Source organism: Adiantum capillus-veneris, chromosome 30 (assembly GCF_014529385.1).
Source record: "Adiantum capillus-veneris isolate H3 chromosome 30, ASM1452938v2, whole genome shotgun sequence".
Classification (NCBI taxonomy): domain Eukaryota; kingdom Viridiplantae; phylum Streptophyta; class Polypodiopsida; order Polypodiales; family Pteridaceae; genus Adiantum; species Adiantum capillus-veneris.
The window spans coordinates 66,946,727-66,960,121 of NC_140960.1; the positions used below are offsets into that span (position 1 = coordinate 66,946,727).

The 13,395-nt window shown below is 44.9% G+C and overlaps 1 protein-coding gene across 2 annotated transcripts in view; it reads left to right on the forward strand.

Moving 5' to 3' along the window:
- The window catches only part of LOC147418130 (ATP synthase protein I-like protein), a 54,580-nt gene that overhangs the window by 11,599 nt on the left and 29,586 nt on the right, over positions 1–13,395 (forward strand). The window contains exons 2-8 of one of the 2 annotated variants that reach the window (XM_086506511.1): positions 10,467–10,522; positions 10,598–10,694; positions 10,956–11,048; positions 11,267–11,344; positions 11,462–11,553; positions 11,633–11,728; positions 11,912–12,035. In XM_086506511.1, the coding sequence (XP_086362637.1) occupies positions 10,467–10,522; positions 10,598–10,694; positions 10,956–11,048; positions 11,267–11,344; positions 11,462–11,553; positions 11,633–11,728; positions 11,912–12,020 (621 nt within the window). In that variant the 3' untranslated portion in view covers positions 12,021–12,035. Of the gene's footprint in view, positions 1–10,466; positions 10,523–10,597; positions 10,695–10,955; positions 11,049–11,266; positions 11,345–11,461; positions 11,554–11,632; positions 11,729–11,911; positions 12,036–13,395 lie in introns of those variants that run through there. The other variant, XM_086506510.1, reaches the window with a different exon arrangement.

The window sequence follows — 13,395 nt, forward strand, 5'->3', positions numbered from 1 at the left end:
TCGCATCTTGATCCCCTTGAATCCGGTGGCAATTGGTGGTTTCGGCTCTTAACCATACATAAGCATAAACGGGCTATAGCCAGTAGCCGAGTGCTTTGTACTGCCATAAGCAAACTCATTGTGTGGAAGATAGTGTTCCCAAGTAGATTGGCGACGAGAGACATACGCTCGGAGCATGGAAGTCCATCAGTTTTAGGATGATCTGAGGACGACATGCACAAATAGGTCTCCAATTTTTTGAAGACCGTCTGTCAAAATTTACCTGTGAATTTTGGATCACAGTCGCTTACAATTGCGTAGGGCAAACCATATAATTTGTATAAATGTTCCACAAAGAGCTGAGCTAATTTGTGGCTCTTTACGATGGAGCGTGTATAAATAAATCGCGCCATCTTCGTGAATCGATCAACGATGACCCAAATGGCATCGTGACCACAGTTGGTTCGAGGTAATCCAACTACAAAGTCCATAGAAATGCTTGCTTATTTATTATGGAGAATTTGCAAAGGATGTAGCAACCTAGCGCACTTTTGATGTTCAGCTTTGTTGAGTTGACATTGTACGCATTCCTGCACATACTTTTTTACAAAAGCTTTCATGTGCGCAATTAAAAAATAAGGGGGTAAGTGTTACGTCCCCAGACATCAGGATGGGCGCTTGCAGTTATGTCCGTCCAGTGTGAACTTGGCCCTTTGGTTATGAAGTCCTATTCGAGTCTCATTTGTGAGACATCTTGTGTGATCACCACACTTGGACTCTTGGCCCTTGGCAGCTCTGCCCGCACACCCGTACTGGTGTGGGTTTGGTGGTATGGGACACCGGCCCTTGTGGTAGAGGCTAGCTCGCTTGGCTGCAGGCTCCTAGGCTTGGGGGTGAGCCTGTATTGCTCTATGGCTGGGAGGTGAGCCGGATGTCCGCCCACTATGTGTGTCTAGTTGTGAGTTTGGCTTGTGTCATGTCATGTTTGCACAATGGATTCGGCGTGGGACTTAGAGAGAGAGAGAGAGAGAGAGAGAGAGAGAGAGAGAGAGAGAGAGAGAGAGAGAGAGAGAGAGAGAGAGAGAGAGAGAGAGAGAGAGAGAGAGCTTTATTAACGTCTACTAGAGGCTGAACTCGACCTATGAGACAAAATCGATGTACAACTGTCAATGCCCTCTGGGTGACCAGAAAAAGGACAAAATATAACATGAAATAAAATAAAATAGGATTGAACTAGTAGGATAGGAGTGATGAGTGGAGTGGGGTGGGAGATGGAGCACTAACACTAAGGGTATGTGAAATATATGCGTAGGGGTGTACAAGAATGCAATGGAAACTAGCTAGCTCCATCCAGTCCCATAATGAGGATGTAATATGTGATACATAGGCGATGGCGAAGTAAAATCCCCTGTAGCATGATCTCTAGATGTAGATGTAAATGAGCGATCTGCTCCTGGATACGGCGCTGATGACGAGCCGGAATCTCTGTAATCTCCCTCTCATGTAGTACAGGTGTCTGGTAACCAGATGCTCTCGGTCTCCGTCTGGCTCGGAGGTCCTCAGGTCGTTGGAGGGTAACCCTGTCACAAAGTGATGACGTGGCGGACAATAGAAACCCTAATTTCTGCCAGAATCCCTAAAATTCCTGCAAACCCTAATTTTTGCCAAAAACCCTAAATTTCGGAAATCGCGGAGGCGGATTATTATTTAAAAAAAAATTAAAAAATTGGAAAATGATGAGCGACGCGAATTTTGCTTTTGCTTTTTTTTTTTATAAAAAAGAGAAAAGACTCTCTAAGAGAGAGAGAGAACTGATGCTTTTGATTTTAAAAGCTTTTGGGGCTCTGCTTTTGGGCATCCCTTGTAACCTTTAAATTAGTGGTGAGGGCCTCACTTCTCAGAGCATCTAGACGCAGAGTCTGAGAGTGAAACCCTAACCGCTCTCTTGTACTTTGATGATTGATTAATACAAAAAGAAATACCGAAAGGGGCGCCAGTCTTTGGGGCCAATATCTCTAGGCACGGAACTCCGCCGGGCCAGTGCAAATCTATTGTGATCTGTGAATTGTTTTGAAGTGGTTATTTGGTGCTGTCGCGGTTGATTCTTGACTTGGAGTGTCCAAGTTTGTTACAGTGGTATTAGAGCACGGCCGATTTCTCTTTTACGGGAAATCCGATCCCCGAATTTTTTTTTTCCGCGGCACCTATGGCTTCAGGCAATGATCAGTCGACTCCCTCTGCATCTGGAGATGCGGGCTGGGATCACAACGAAGATTCAGACAGAGAGTATGGCCCGCCTCGGCCTACTCAGGCGGAGCAAAGAGAGATGGAGCGTTGTCAATTGATTGGTGATGCAACAAAGATGATGCTCAATTTTGCCAAGGACCCGAAGATGGCAAAATATATGAACCAGACCTCTTTGAAAGAGGTACAGATGGAGTGGCAGAGAACCACAACACCACTCCAAGAAACCTTCTGCCTCCAAGAAATATACGGAGAAGGAACTGGAGAACGTGGTTGATGCACGGATTGCTCATCTTTTCGACGTGCAAAAGAAAGGCAAAAAGCACGGCAAAAAGCAGAACAAAGGTACTGACTTCCCGGGATATTTGGGTCATCAGTCGACATTCGACAAAGCAAAGAAACGGAAGAAGCGTGTTCGATTTGAAGGAGTGCCCAGTTCTTCTTCTTCTTCTTCTGACAGTTCTTCTAGCTCCTCGGATTAGAGCGAAGAAGACAGAAAAAAAGCAAAAAGCGAAGCAAGACACAAAGCTTCGGAACGGGTAAGAAAAAGGCAAAGAAGGCTACATCTCGCCCAGAGACTGACAGTTCTACTGAGGACTCGTCTACAGACAGCTCAGATTTCGATGATGGAAACTTTTATGCGAACAAGAAGAACTTTTTACAAAGCCAACCAGTATGACTTTCTCGAAGATGAAAGCAAGAAAGTCCGAGAGTTTAAGGAAGGTGGCCACTCGATCAAGTTTGATACTTTTTCAGGATACTCAGATGCTTCGAAGGCTTTGTCTTTTATACAGCAGTTTGACATCCCTTTCGCGGGAGGACGCTATTCAGAGCACTCCAAGATTCGGAGAGCTACCTCTTACTTTAAGGGGAATGCTCGTACTTGGTGGTCCACGCTTCTATTAAGCAAGACTGTGCCAGTTACATGGCTGAAATTCAAGAGGCTTTTTATTTCTTCTTGGTTGACTCAAGAGTTTGAGCGAGATATACGAGCTGCTTGGAACCATCTCTGGCTGACCAAGAGCGATACAGTGAATTCTTATTGTGAAAGATTCTGGAGCTCTTTTCTACCCGCCTCTTATTCAAGAAGATCTCGTTCAGAGAACAGATTGAGCGGTTTACCTTGGGTCTACCTACAGAGATCCGAGATCACTGCTTGGAACAGAAGTCAGCTTCTATTCAGGAGTTGATGAGTCATGCGAAGCGGGGGCTTTGCCATTCACTCTGGCAGTCTGACCTACCCCACAGATGAGGCCATGACACAACGAGCCGAACAGACTTCTGGGAATGAAAGTAGAATGAAAAAGAGCAACCCAGAGAAAAAAAAAAGGATGCACGACCCAAGCTTACTCCTGAGGAGAGAGCTCGCTTCATCAGAGAGGGGAAGTGCTTTGGATGCGGGGAACATGGACATATTTCCGCAAAGTGCCTTGATAAGGCACAGAAAGAACAGAATGATAAAGACGACGACAGGTCTGAGAGTTCGAGAGCAGCTGAGGAATGTGGCAGAAAAGGCAGATAGAAAAGCAGAACTGGTACCACATGGCGTGGGACCTGCACCGAATCTAATGAATGAAAGTACAAACTTTGCCGCTTTCGGGGCAAAGTGAAGGATCAGGAAGCTCTTTTGAAGGAACCAAGGCCAACTTCTTTTCACTTGGAATTGGCGGCTCGATTTGGAACTACGCCCGACAGACTGACGCCACAGGCGGAGGTAGTTCGACTGGCACCCGGATGGGATGTTGCCATTACACTGAGCATTGGCAAACTTCATTTGCAATGACAGGGGTGTTCAGGGCACGCGAGTGACGTTCTACTCGGGATCCCTTGGTACCACAAGAACTACGCCGTGGTTGACTACCGGGCCGAGAAAGCGACTTTGATAAATGAAGGGCTTAGAGATTGTACTTGATGAACTTCAGTTTTCTTACTCATTCTTTTGGGAGAACTGAACGATGGATAAAGGTTGAATATGTTTTGACCTAAAGAAAAGAACGCCAAGATTTTTTTTTCTCCACGCTCATGCCGATTGCTTTTGAGAGGGCTTGAAGATCATACCATTGATTTGATATCTGGAAGCACGTCACCGAATCGGCCACCTTATCGTGTGAGCCGAGTACAGAATGAAAAGATTATGAACTCAGTGAAAGACCTCTTGGAAAAGGGTCTTGTCCAACCTAGTACTTCACCGTATTGCTCTCCAGTGTTGTTGGTTTTGAAGAAAGACGGATCTTGGAGAATGTGCATCGATTATAGCACTCTCAACGAAATCACCATCACGAACAAATTTCCGATTCCTAGGATCGATGATATACTTGACAGGTTACAGGGATCCTCGTGCTTTAGCAAGATTGACTTGAAGAGTGGATATCATCAGATCAGGATAGCACCAGGAGATGTCTACAAGACAGCTTTTCGGACGACTTTTGGGTTATTTGAGTTTTTGGTGATGCCTTTTGGCTTAACCAATGCTCCAGCGACATTTAACCGGATGATGAACAGGGTTTTTCGAGAGTACAGGCTATTTGTTGGCACTTTCTTTAACGACATCATTGTTTTCTCCAAGAATGAGGCAGAACACAGAGATCATCTGCTTCAAGTCTTTCAGGCATTACGAGATCACAAGTTAGTGATTAATGCAAAGAAAAGTGAATTTTTCCTACCAGAGATACACTTTTTGGGACACATTGTGTCAGCTGCAGGAGTGCAAATGGATCCGGCCAAGATAGAGACTATCCGTAATTGGCCCGACTTGAAGAATGTCCATGAAGTTAAAAGCTTCTTGGGACTGTGTTCGTACTACAGGCGGTTCATACGAAAGTTTGTAGAGGTTGCTTCCCCTTTGCATATCTTGACACAGAAAGGAGTACCTTTTTCGTGGGGACCCACAGAGGTGACTGCCTTTCAGACGTTGAAAGAGAAATTGACTACGGGACCTATTTTGACTTTGCCGGACTTGCAGAAGTCATTTGAAGTATTTTGTGATGCTTGTGGTCGTAGTCTGGGTGCGGTCTTGATGCAAGAAGGCCATGTCATATCTTACGAGAGTCGTTTGTTCTCTAGGCCGGAGATGACAGCACAAATTTATGAGAAAGAGCTTTTGGCGGTTATCCATGCTCTTACTCAGTGGCGGCATTACCTACTCGGAGCGGATTTTATTGTCTTTGCAGACCATTAGAGTTTGCGCCACTTCTTGTCACAGAAGCAACTTTCGGAAAAGCAGATGCGGTGGGTGAACATCTTGTCACAGTTCCACTTCCAGATTGTCCATGTGCAGGGTCAAAAGAATGTGGTGGCAGATGCTTTGTCTCGGAAACCGTTGGTTCTGGCTATTTCCGCGATACATCATAGGAGCTTCGAGGATATGGTCGATCAGTGTGCCACAGATACAGATTTTGCAGATATTTTCACACGGATACGGGATGGGGAGACAGTAGCTGGATACTTCCTTCGGGAAGGCTACTTGATGAAAAAGACTATGTTGTGCGTTACACAGCCGTTGAGGGAAAAGGTTATGACTGATTGCCACTGTCCACCTTTTACGGGGCACCGCGGCATTGCTACCACCATGAAAGGGGTAGAGAGAGATTTCTTTTGGCGGAGACTGAAGAAGGATGTGGAAGAGTTTGTGCGCAGTTGCTTGGTATGCCAGAAGGTCAAGTTTGACAGGCATAAGGCACAGGGATTGTTACAGCCTTTACCCATACCCACCCGCCCCTGGGAAAATATTGAAATGGATTTCATTTTTTTTGATCTCCCGAGAATACAGAATGATCACGATGATTTTCCGATTACATGGCACGTCTGAGACGATTCTCTCTGACATAGACCCCAGATTTATGAGTTGGTTTTGGAAGGCAATTTGGGAGAACATTGGCACGTAGTTGCAGTCCTCGTCATCGTTCCACTTGCAGACTGACGGGCAATTTGAGATTGCCAATTCAGTGATTTTAGATTTATTGAAGTCTTGTATCTCGCATTAGGAGACTCAATGGGAAAAGAACTTACCTTTGGTGGAATTTGCCTACAATAACACGATACACTCTTCGACGGGGAAGACGCCATGAGAGATTGTTGAAACTGCTGCGAAGGTTCCATCCTTCCTGAGCACGAAAGATTAGAAATTTGAAGCGGATGAATATTCGCGAGATTTGGATACGGCTTTTGCCAAGGTTCGCGAGACTTTACAGAAGTCTCAAGAACGACAGAAAAAGGCAGCGGATCGCCATCGTCGCGACTGGAAACTGAAGGAGGATGATTGGGTGCTCTTACTTTTGAGAAGGCACGCCTAAGAAAGAAAAAGGGAAAGGAGAGGCTTTTTCCAAAGCTTAGTATGTGATACTACGGACCTTTCCAGATTACTGACAAGATAAATGATGTCTCCTTCCGATTGGAACTGCCAGATACTTGGAGGATTCATAATGCATTGCATGTGAGTCTCTTGAACCCTGTTAAGGGTGATGTGCCTGATGATGGGGAGCCTGATGAGCAACCCGAAGTGGAAGAAAACGAGGAGATCCTTGTTCCTGAACAGATTTTGGCACATAAGGATACGAAGAATAAGGGTAAAGTCCGAAGGCGGTTCTTGGTTAAGTTCAAGAATTATCCTGCACTTGATGCGAAGTGGATGGAGGAGGAGGACCTAGCAGATACTCCTCAGATTGTGAAACTTTACCTCGATGCTTTTGGTTTAGCATAGTCTACTCCAAATGGAACCCAGAATTCAGCTTGGCCGAAGATCTGGTGCAGTGGGATGCACAAGAGGGGAGTTACTCCACTCCTTTGTCAACAGATGCCTCGATTTTGATACTAAAGTCACTGATGTCTCTTTGAGCTTCAGGGATACTGAGAGCTGACAGTATTCTGCTGGATGACTTTATGAAATGGAATTCCTGATTATGATACTGATTTGTTCTTGACTTCTTGTGAGTGCAGGAACTGATAGACGAAATGACTGCAGCATTTTGGTCTACTTGATCTCAAATAGACATGGTTGCAATAGGGGTTAGTCAATCGGACATCGATGAGGTCCCGATTGGACCTAGATGTGATTGCTAGCTACATTGCCGATAAATCATGGTCTAAGATCCGAATGAATGTTGAATGTCATGTGATGTCCTGTGATGTCTGGTGATGTCCTGTGATGTCGTGTGATGTGACTGTCGATTTTGTACATGTGCTAGATGTGTGTTCCTAGTACGTAGGTACTAACAGTCAGTGTCTGCTAAGACGGTTTATGGCTTTTGTCGGTTTTGCAGGCGTAATCGCGGTCGATTACAATGCTTTCAAGAGGGGGGTATGTCACAAAGTGATGACATGGCGGACAAGAGAAACCCTAATTTTTGCAAGAAACCCTAAAATTCCTGCAAACCCTAATTTTTGCCAAAAACCCTAAATTCCGGAAATCGCGGAGGCGGATTATTATTAAAAAAAAAAAAAAAATTTTGGAAAATGATGAGCGACACGAATTTTGCTTTTGCTTTTTTTTTTTAATAAAAAAGAGAAAAGACTCTCTAAGAGAGAGAGAGAACTGATGCTTTTGATTTTAAAAGCTTTTGGGGCTCTACTTTTCGGCATCCCTTGTAACCTTTAAATTAGTGGTGAGGGCCTCACTTCTCAGAGCATCTGGACGCAGAGTCTGAGAGTGAAACCCTAACCGCTCTCTTGTACTTTGATGATTGATTAATACAAAAAGAAATACCGAAAGGGGCGCCAGTCTTTGGGGCCAATATCTCTAGGCACGGAACTCCGCCGGGCCAGTGCAAATCTATTGTGATCTGTGAATTGTTTTGAAGTGGTTATTTGGTGCTGTCGCGGTTGATTCTTGACTTGGAGTGTCCAAGTTTGTTACAAACCCCCTCCTGTGTCGGCATATGCACTGTAGTAGATCTCTGAAAGAAGTCAGTGAGCTGGAGCTGCCGTCTCTCCCTCCCTGTAATAGGATCCTGTAGTAGCATCTCCCTATGACGCTGTATCTCCGTCAAGAACTGGCCAAATCGGCGCTGGACTGTAGACTCCATGATCTGGCGTAGTGTGGGGTGTCCACTGAACAAGGAAGTGTATCTGTCTCTGATGTCACTGTATGCTCTGCACCTGCATACGTAATGCTTCTCGCTCTCAACCTCCTCCTGACATAGTCTGTAGATCCTCTCTGCTCTAATGACCTGTGCCGCTCTGCCTGCCTCAATCTCAAGCTGGTGTGATGATACTCTGACCTGGCCAATCGCCACTCGGGCTCTGTGGGGCATGTATACATCCATATATCTGGGCCTCTGGATAAACCCATCCTCGGAGATGCTAAAAAAGGAGTCTTTGTAGTATAGCATCTTCGTGGGCAGGGGCTGGTGGGGTGTGATCCAGGTCCGTGTCGTGTATCGCTGTAATAGGTCCTATCTCATAACTCTGTTCCTCTCACTATGTGAGAGCTGTATATGTGGGGCATCTGGATCGTACTGAAGAGGTGGTAAGTGGTCTATGTCCCACCCACATCGAGTCAATAACTATATCATCTGTGCATACCATGATCCTGTGTCACCATCCTCCGCTAGCTGTCTAGATGCCTCAAAAGCTCTGCGAGAGTCTATCAGGGTCCATATCTCGTACTCGGTGAATAAAGCAGACCACTTGGAAGAGAGCCTCTACTAGCATGGGCGGGGCAGAAAACTCTGCTCTGATAATGTCATGTGGTACTGAAGGTTTACTGCGAATCACCCGTGAGAACATCAAGATCTGTGGTCTCTCAATCTGTGTCCAAAAGGAAGTAGAGAGCCCAGGTGCCCAAACTGCCGCTGCATACATCAATGCTGGTGTGACCAAAGTATCAAAAAGCCACCCCTTTGTGCGGGGTTCCTGAAAGTGTGCCTGATGACACTGTCGCTCAAGCATGGCCAGAGCAGCATATCCTCGTGTCAATCTATCCCTCGCTGCTCTTGTCATAGAGAAGCGTCTCGCTGTGCTAGCAAATGTGATACTCAAGTATACATATGAATCCACCACCTCAATCTGGCCTCCTCTAAGGGAAGATCGCTTGTCGTCTAATGTGTCCAGATGTGTGAAATATCATAACCTTGGTTTTCCCAAGGTTCACTGACAGCCCTCTCTGTGTACAGAAATCATTTAGAGCCTGTAGGTGTAACTGGAGTCCTGCCTGTGACTCAGACACTAGAACGATGCCATCAGCATATAGCATAACATGGACAAGTGTACCTGAGGTGTCAACTCCTCCTCCTTCTCTGTGTATGATGAAGTCAGCTACCTCGTCGATGAAGAGCCCAAAGAGAGTGGGAGATAGTGGGCATCCTTGCTTCACACCAATAGTGCTAGCAAGGGTCTCAGATAGACCTCCTGGACAGCGTACTCGACCCAGTACCTTCTCATACAATGCATATATGCCCCATATCATCTCCGTGGGTATCCCTAAAGACTGAAGCCGATGAAAGAGGCGCTCTCGTGGTACTGTGTCAAAGGCTTTGCGAAAATCCACAAAGCAGCAATATAGCCTCTTCTTCCTCGCCTTTGCCTGGTCAATCAGACAACGGAGAGTGAAGATATGATCAATAGTAGATAAAGCCCGTCTGAAACCTGCCTGCCCTGGAGTGCGTAGTCCCTCCGTCTCTGCAAGTGTACTCAGCTCTGCCTCTAGAGAGAGAGAGAGAGAGAGAGAGAGAGAGAGAGAGAGAGAGAGAGAGAGAGAGAGAGAAAAGAAGAAGAAGAAGAGAATTTTAACGTCGTCGGAGGAGAAGAAGAAGAAGAGGATTTTAACGTCGTCGGAAGCTATCCCAAGAGACCTCAAAGATCTATCCAATGAGAGTTGAACTCAAGACCTGTTATTCAAGAGGGAAATGGCATAACCAATCTACCACACTTGGGTGATAGAAAGGTTATACCATTTTCCTCTTCTTATTAACACACTCACACCCACACACACACACCCGAGAAGAAGAGAATTTTAACGTTGTAGGAAGCTATCCCAAGAGACCTCAAAGATCTATCCGACGAGAGTTGAACTCAAGAGGGAAATGGCATAACGTCTTCAAAAGGCCAAAATGACCTTTGAGACCAAACCGTTACAAACTGGACGGGACCGCCCCAACTCTATGGCCCGATATATAATATATATATATATATATATATATATATAAAAGAGCTAAGAGAGAGAGAGAGAGAGAGAGAGAGAGAGAGAGAGAGAGAGAGAGAGAGAGAGAGAGAGAGAGAGAGAGAGAGAGAGAGATTTGGCATTGCAGCGAAAGCAGCCTGAAGCTGGATTTTTGAGCTTGAACAGGTCACTTGCATTAGACAGGTATTTTCTTCACCAGTTTTTATTTTGCTTAGCTTACTGTGCAGTTTGTAAACCACTTCTTTCACTTCCTTTTAGCCTTGAAACGGACTTAACAAAGGAGCTTGTGACACCTCCAAAGTCTGTGCTTGCATTGCAAGTGGAAGCGCTTCGGGAAGGAAATCCTACTGATGAGGTTTTGGACATGTTTAGTTTTTAGGTTAACGGTTAAAACTGTTGCTTTGTGTCTAGAAGGGTCTTGTAGAAAGTTCAAGAAACAACTTGCTTTAGTTTCCTTATAGTAATTGCTCTCATTTGCCTGACTCTACCCCAGTCGCTTTGGCTTGCCTTACTCTACTTATGTCGCTTTTGATTCGAGCATAAATCGTCAATTTTCAATGTCTTGCTGTATTCTGAGTGCTTGATTTCCCCCCCTTTATTTTTGACAAAAATGCAGGCCACTCAACAAGACAAGCCAAGGTGGAGACTGGCACCTACACGCCGGGAACAGAAACAATGGGCACGAGCTCGGAAGAAGGCAGGGGGCATGGTAAAAGCTTTTTGCACTTACCTCTGTGAGCACATGAAGCCTTTTTTCTTATAATTGACTTCCAGCATGGGGAACACAAAAAGGGAGAGCTTACAATGGAAGCTATCTGCTACAAATTGCTATTTGGATTGGCCTATTTTCTCCTATTATTTTTGCAAAACAAACACAGCATGCAATCTTAAAACTTTGCGTTGTAATTTTTAGTGTTTCTATGTTAGGCTATGCTGATATCAGAAAGTGAGGATGGCTTGAGCCCTGCCAGAAGCAAAGAACCGGTTAAGCAGGATTACGCTAAGGTAAGGTTGTGGACATTTAGAGTCGCATGATGATATAGAGCTTTTAGAAGGACGTCATTTTGTTGTGTGTACAAATATTATGTCTCATAAATTGGAGTACCTTATCTGCATGAGCAGTTGAAGGGTGATTTGCAAACCCTTACAGCAATCTTTGGAGGTGCTGGTTTAGCTGTCTGTTATACATCGTATTCATCTGAAGTTGCTCTAAGGTACGGTTGCAGGTGCTTGGCATTGCAGGCAGTATAGCTGCTCTTGTCGATTGTAATCTGTGATTACATATATGTGCAGCTATGGAGTTGGATTACTTGGAGCTCTTGCGTACATTCGAATGCTAGGGAACAGTGTGGATTCAATGGGGCAGACCAACAGGCAGGGTGCGGTTAGGTAATTGCTAAGCGTCTATGTCTGTTCATTTCTATGAATCAAATGCTATCACTCTTGTTTTGGTCAAGCTTCCAGCTTGTACAATGACTTTGTCATTTTCTGCTTTCTTGCATTATGCTCTTTTGGAGGAGTGAAAGCTAACCAAAGTGGCAACACGTGCTGATGGGGAAGTTTCTAAAACAGGGTTTTTCTCCTGCCGATGAGATTTGGAGTTCTCTTTGCAGAACTTGGGGAATATGGAGAACTTAGATGTTGTTTTGGAGGTTTTTGTAAGTCTTTTTTGGAGAGCTGACCGTTGCATCTGGGCTTTTACCCTCGATTTATCTATGTATATACATTCATAAGAATGTGAATACACCTTTTTCGGAAATTCTATATGCTTGCACTGTGTAAGTGTGGGTTTCCTTTTTTACTTAATTGGAATTTAATCAGTACTAACTCCAAGGGAAAGTAAGCTAATGGTTAATCGCGCCTAGGAGTAGAAATGCCCCAGCAAAAGTGTCTCGGCCTTGAGGGTTGTTAAGAAGTCGCGTCAAGCAGCAGGCTAGCGAGTCCTTTCACAATACTTGTCTAGGGCAATTTATGAATCTCTTCTCCATTCATCAAGTGTCCTAGGTTAGGAACACTGTAACCAGTTCACTGGTAGCATTGGCCCATAATGTCTGGAGATGTAAGTTGTAACATATACAATTCTAAGTCGTAACATGCACATTCTGTCCTTTCCTCTTCTTGCATATTGAATTAGCCCAGTGGTCATGCCTCAGGGGTCTTAGCCCAGAGAGCTCGGTTTTAATTCTTACTTTGTTTCATGTTAGCCCACATCATGATGAGCCTGGGAAGTGTGCTCTTCACTTTCTGGCCTCATTCTCTCAATCCCTCCAGCTGAGCAATAGCTGCATTCCTTAGTGGCACACCAGAAGCGTTGGAGGAGACAGCCAAGACCTGTGCTACTGGAATGAGCTAGATCGCTTGACAGCCATTCCAGAGTTAGACTCAGAGGAACTGGCCAAGTTCAGATGACCAGATGGGAACTTCAGACTTAAGATGATCAGATGACATAGTCAAACATCAGATGATCAGATGACAGATTCAACTTCAGATGACTTGACATCAGAGCAGATGAACAAATGAAGTGAACCAAAATAAAAGACTTCAGATTACAAGACATGGAATGAGACAACTGAAAATGTGTGTTGAGATTCACAATGAGGTTCATATTACAATGTTTCTGACTCAGAACTGCGGAATGTTTGACTGGAAGATACAATTGATGCAGCGACTTGCACAAAGTGCTCCTGAGCTCTCCTAGGCTCTCAAGTACATAGTCGCATGAAACTGGAAATGGGAACGTGAACGGGAGATGGCATGAATTGCCATTCCTTGTGACTATATAGTCACATGGAACTAGGAATTGAACGGGAAATGGGTACGACAAACCCAAAAATGGCCATCCTTGTGGCTATGCTCAAGCACAAGATACAAATGAGTAGAGTAGCCTCGTGTAGCCTCAAAATAGGATTAGTGGGTCCTATTTATAGGTATTAGCACTGAACTCTGACTGGTCGGCACAATTGTACAGTATAGCATAACTGATTGTAACTCTGCCAGGTAATTCTAACAACTTCTTGTGCAAGGCTTCTCTCTAAGGGCCGATTCCCACCTTACTT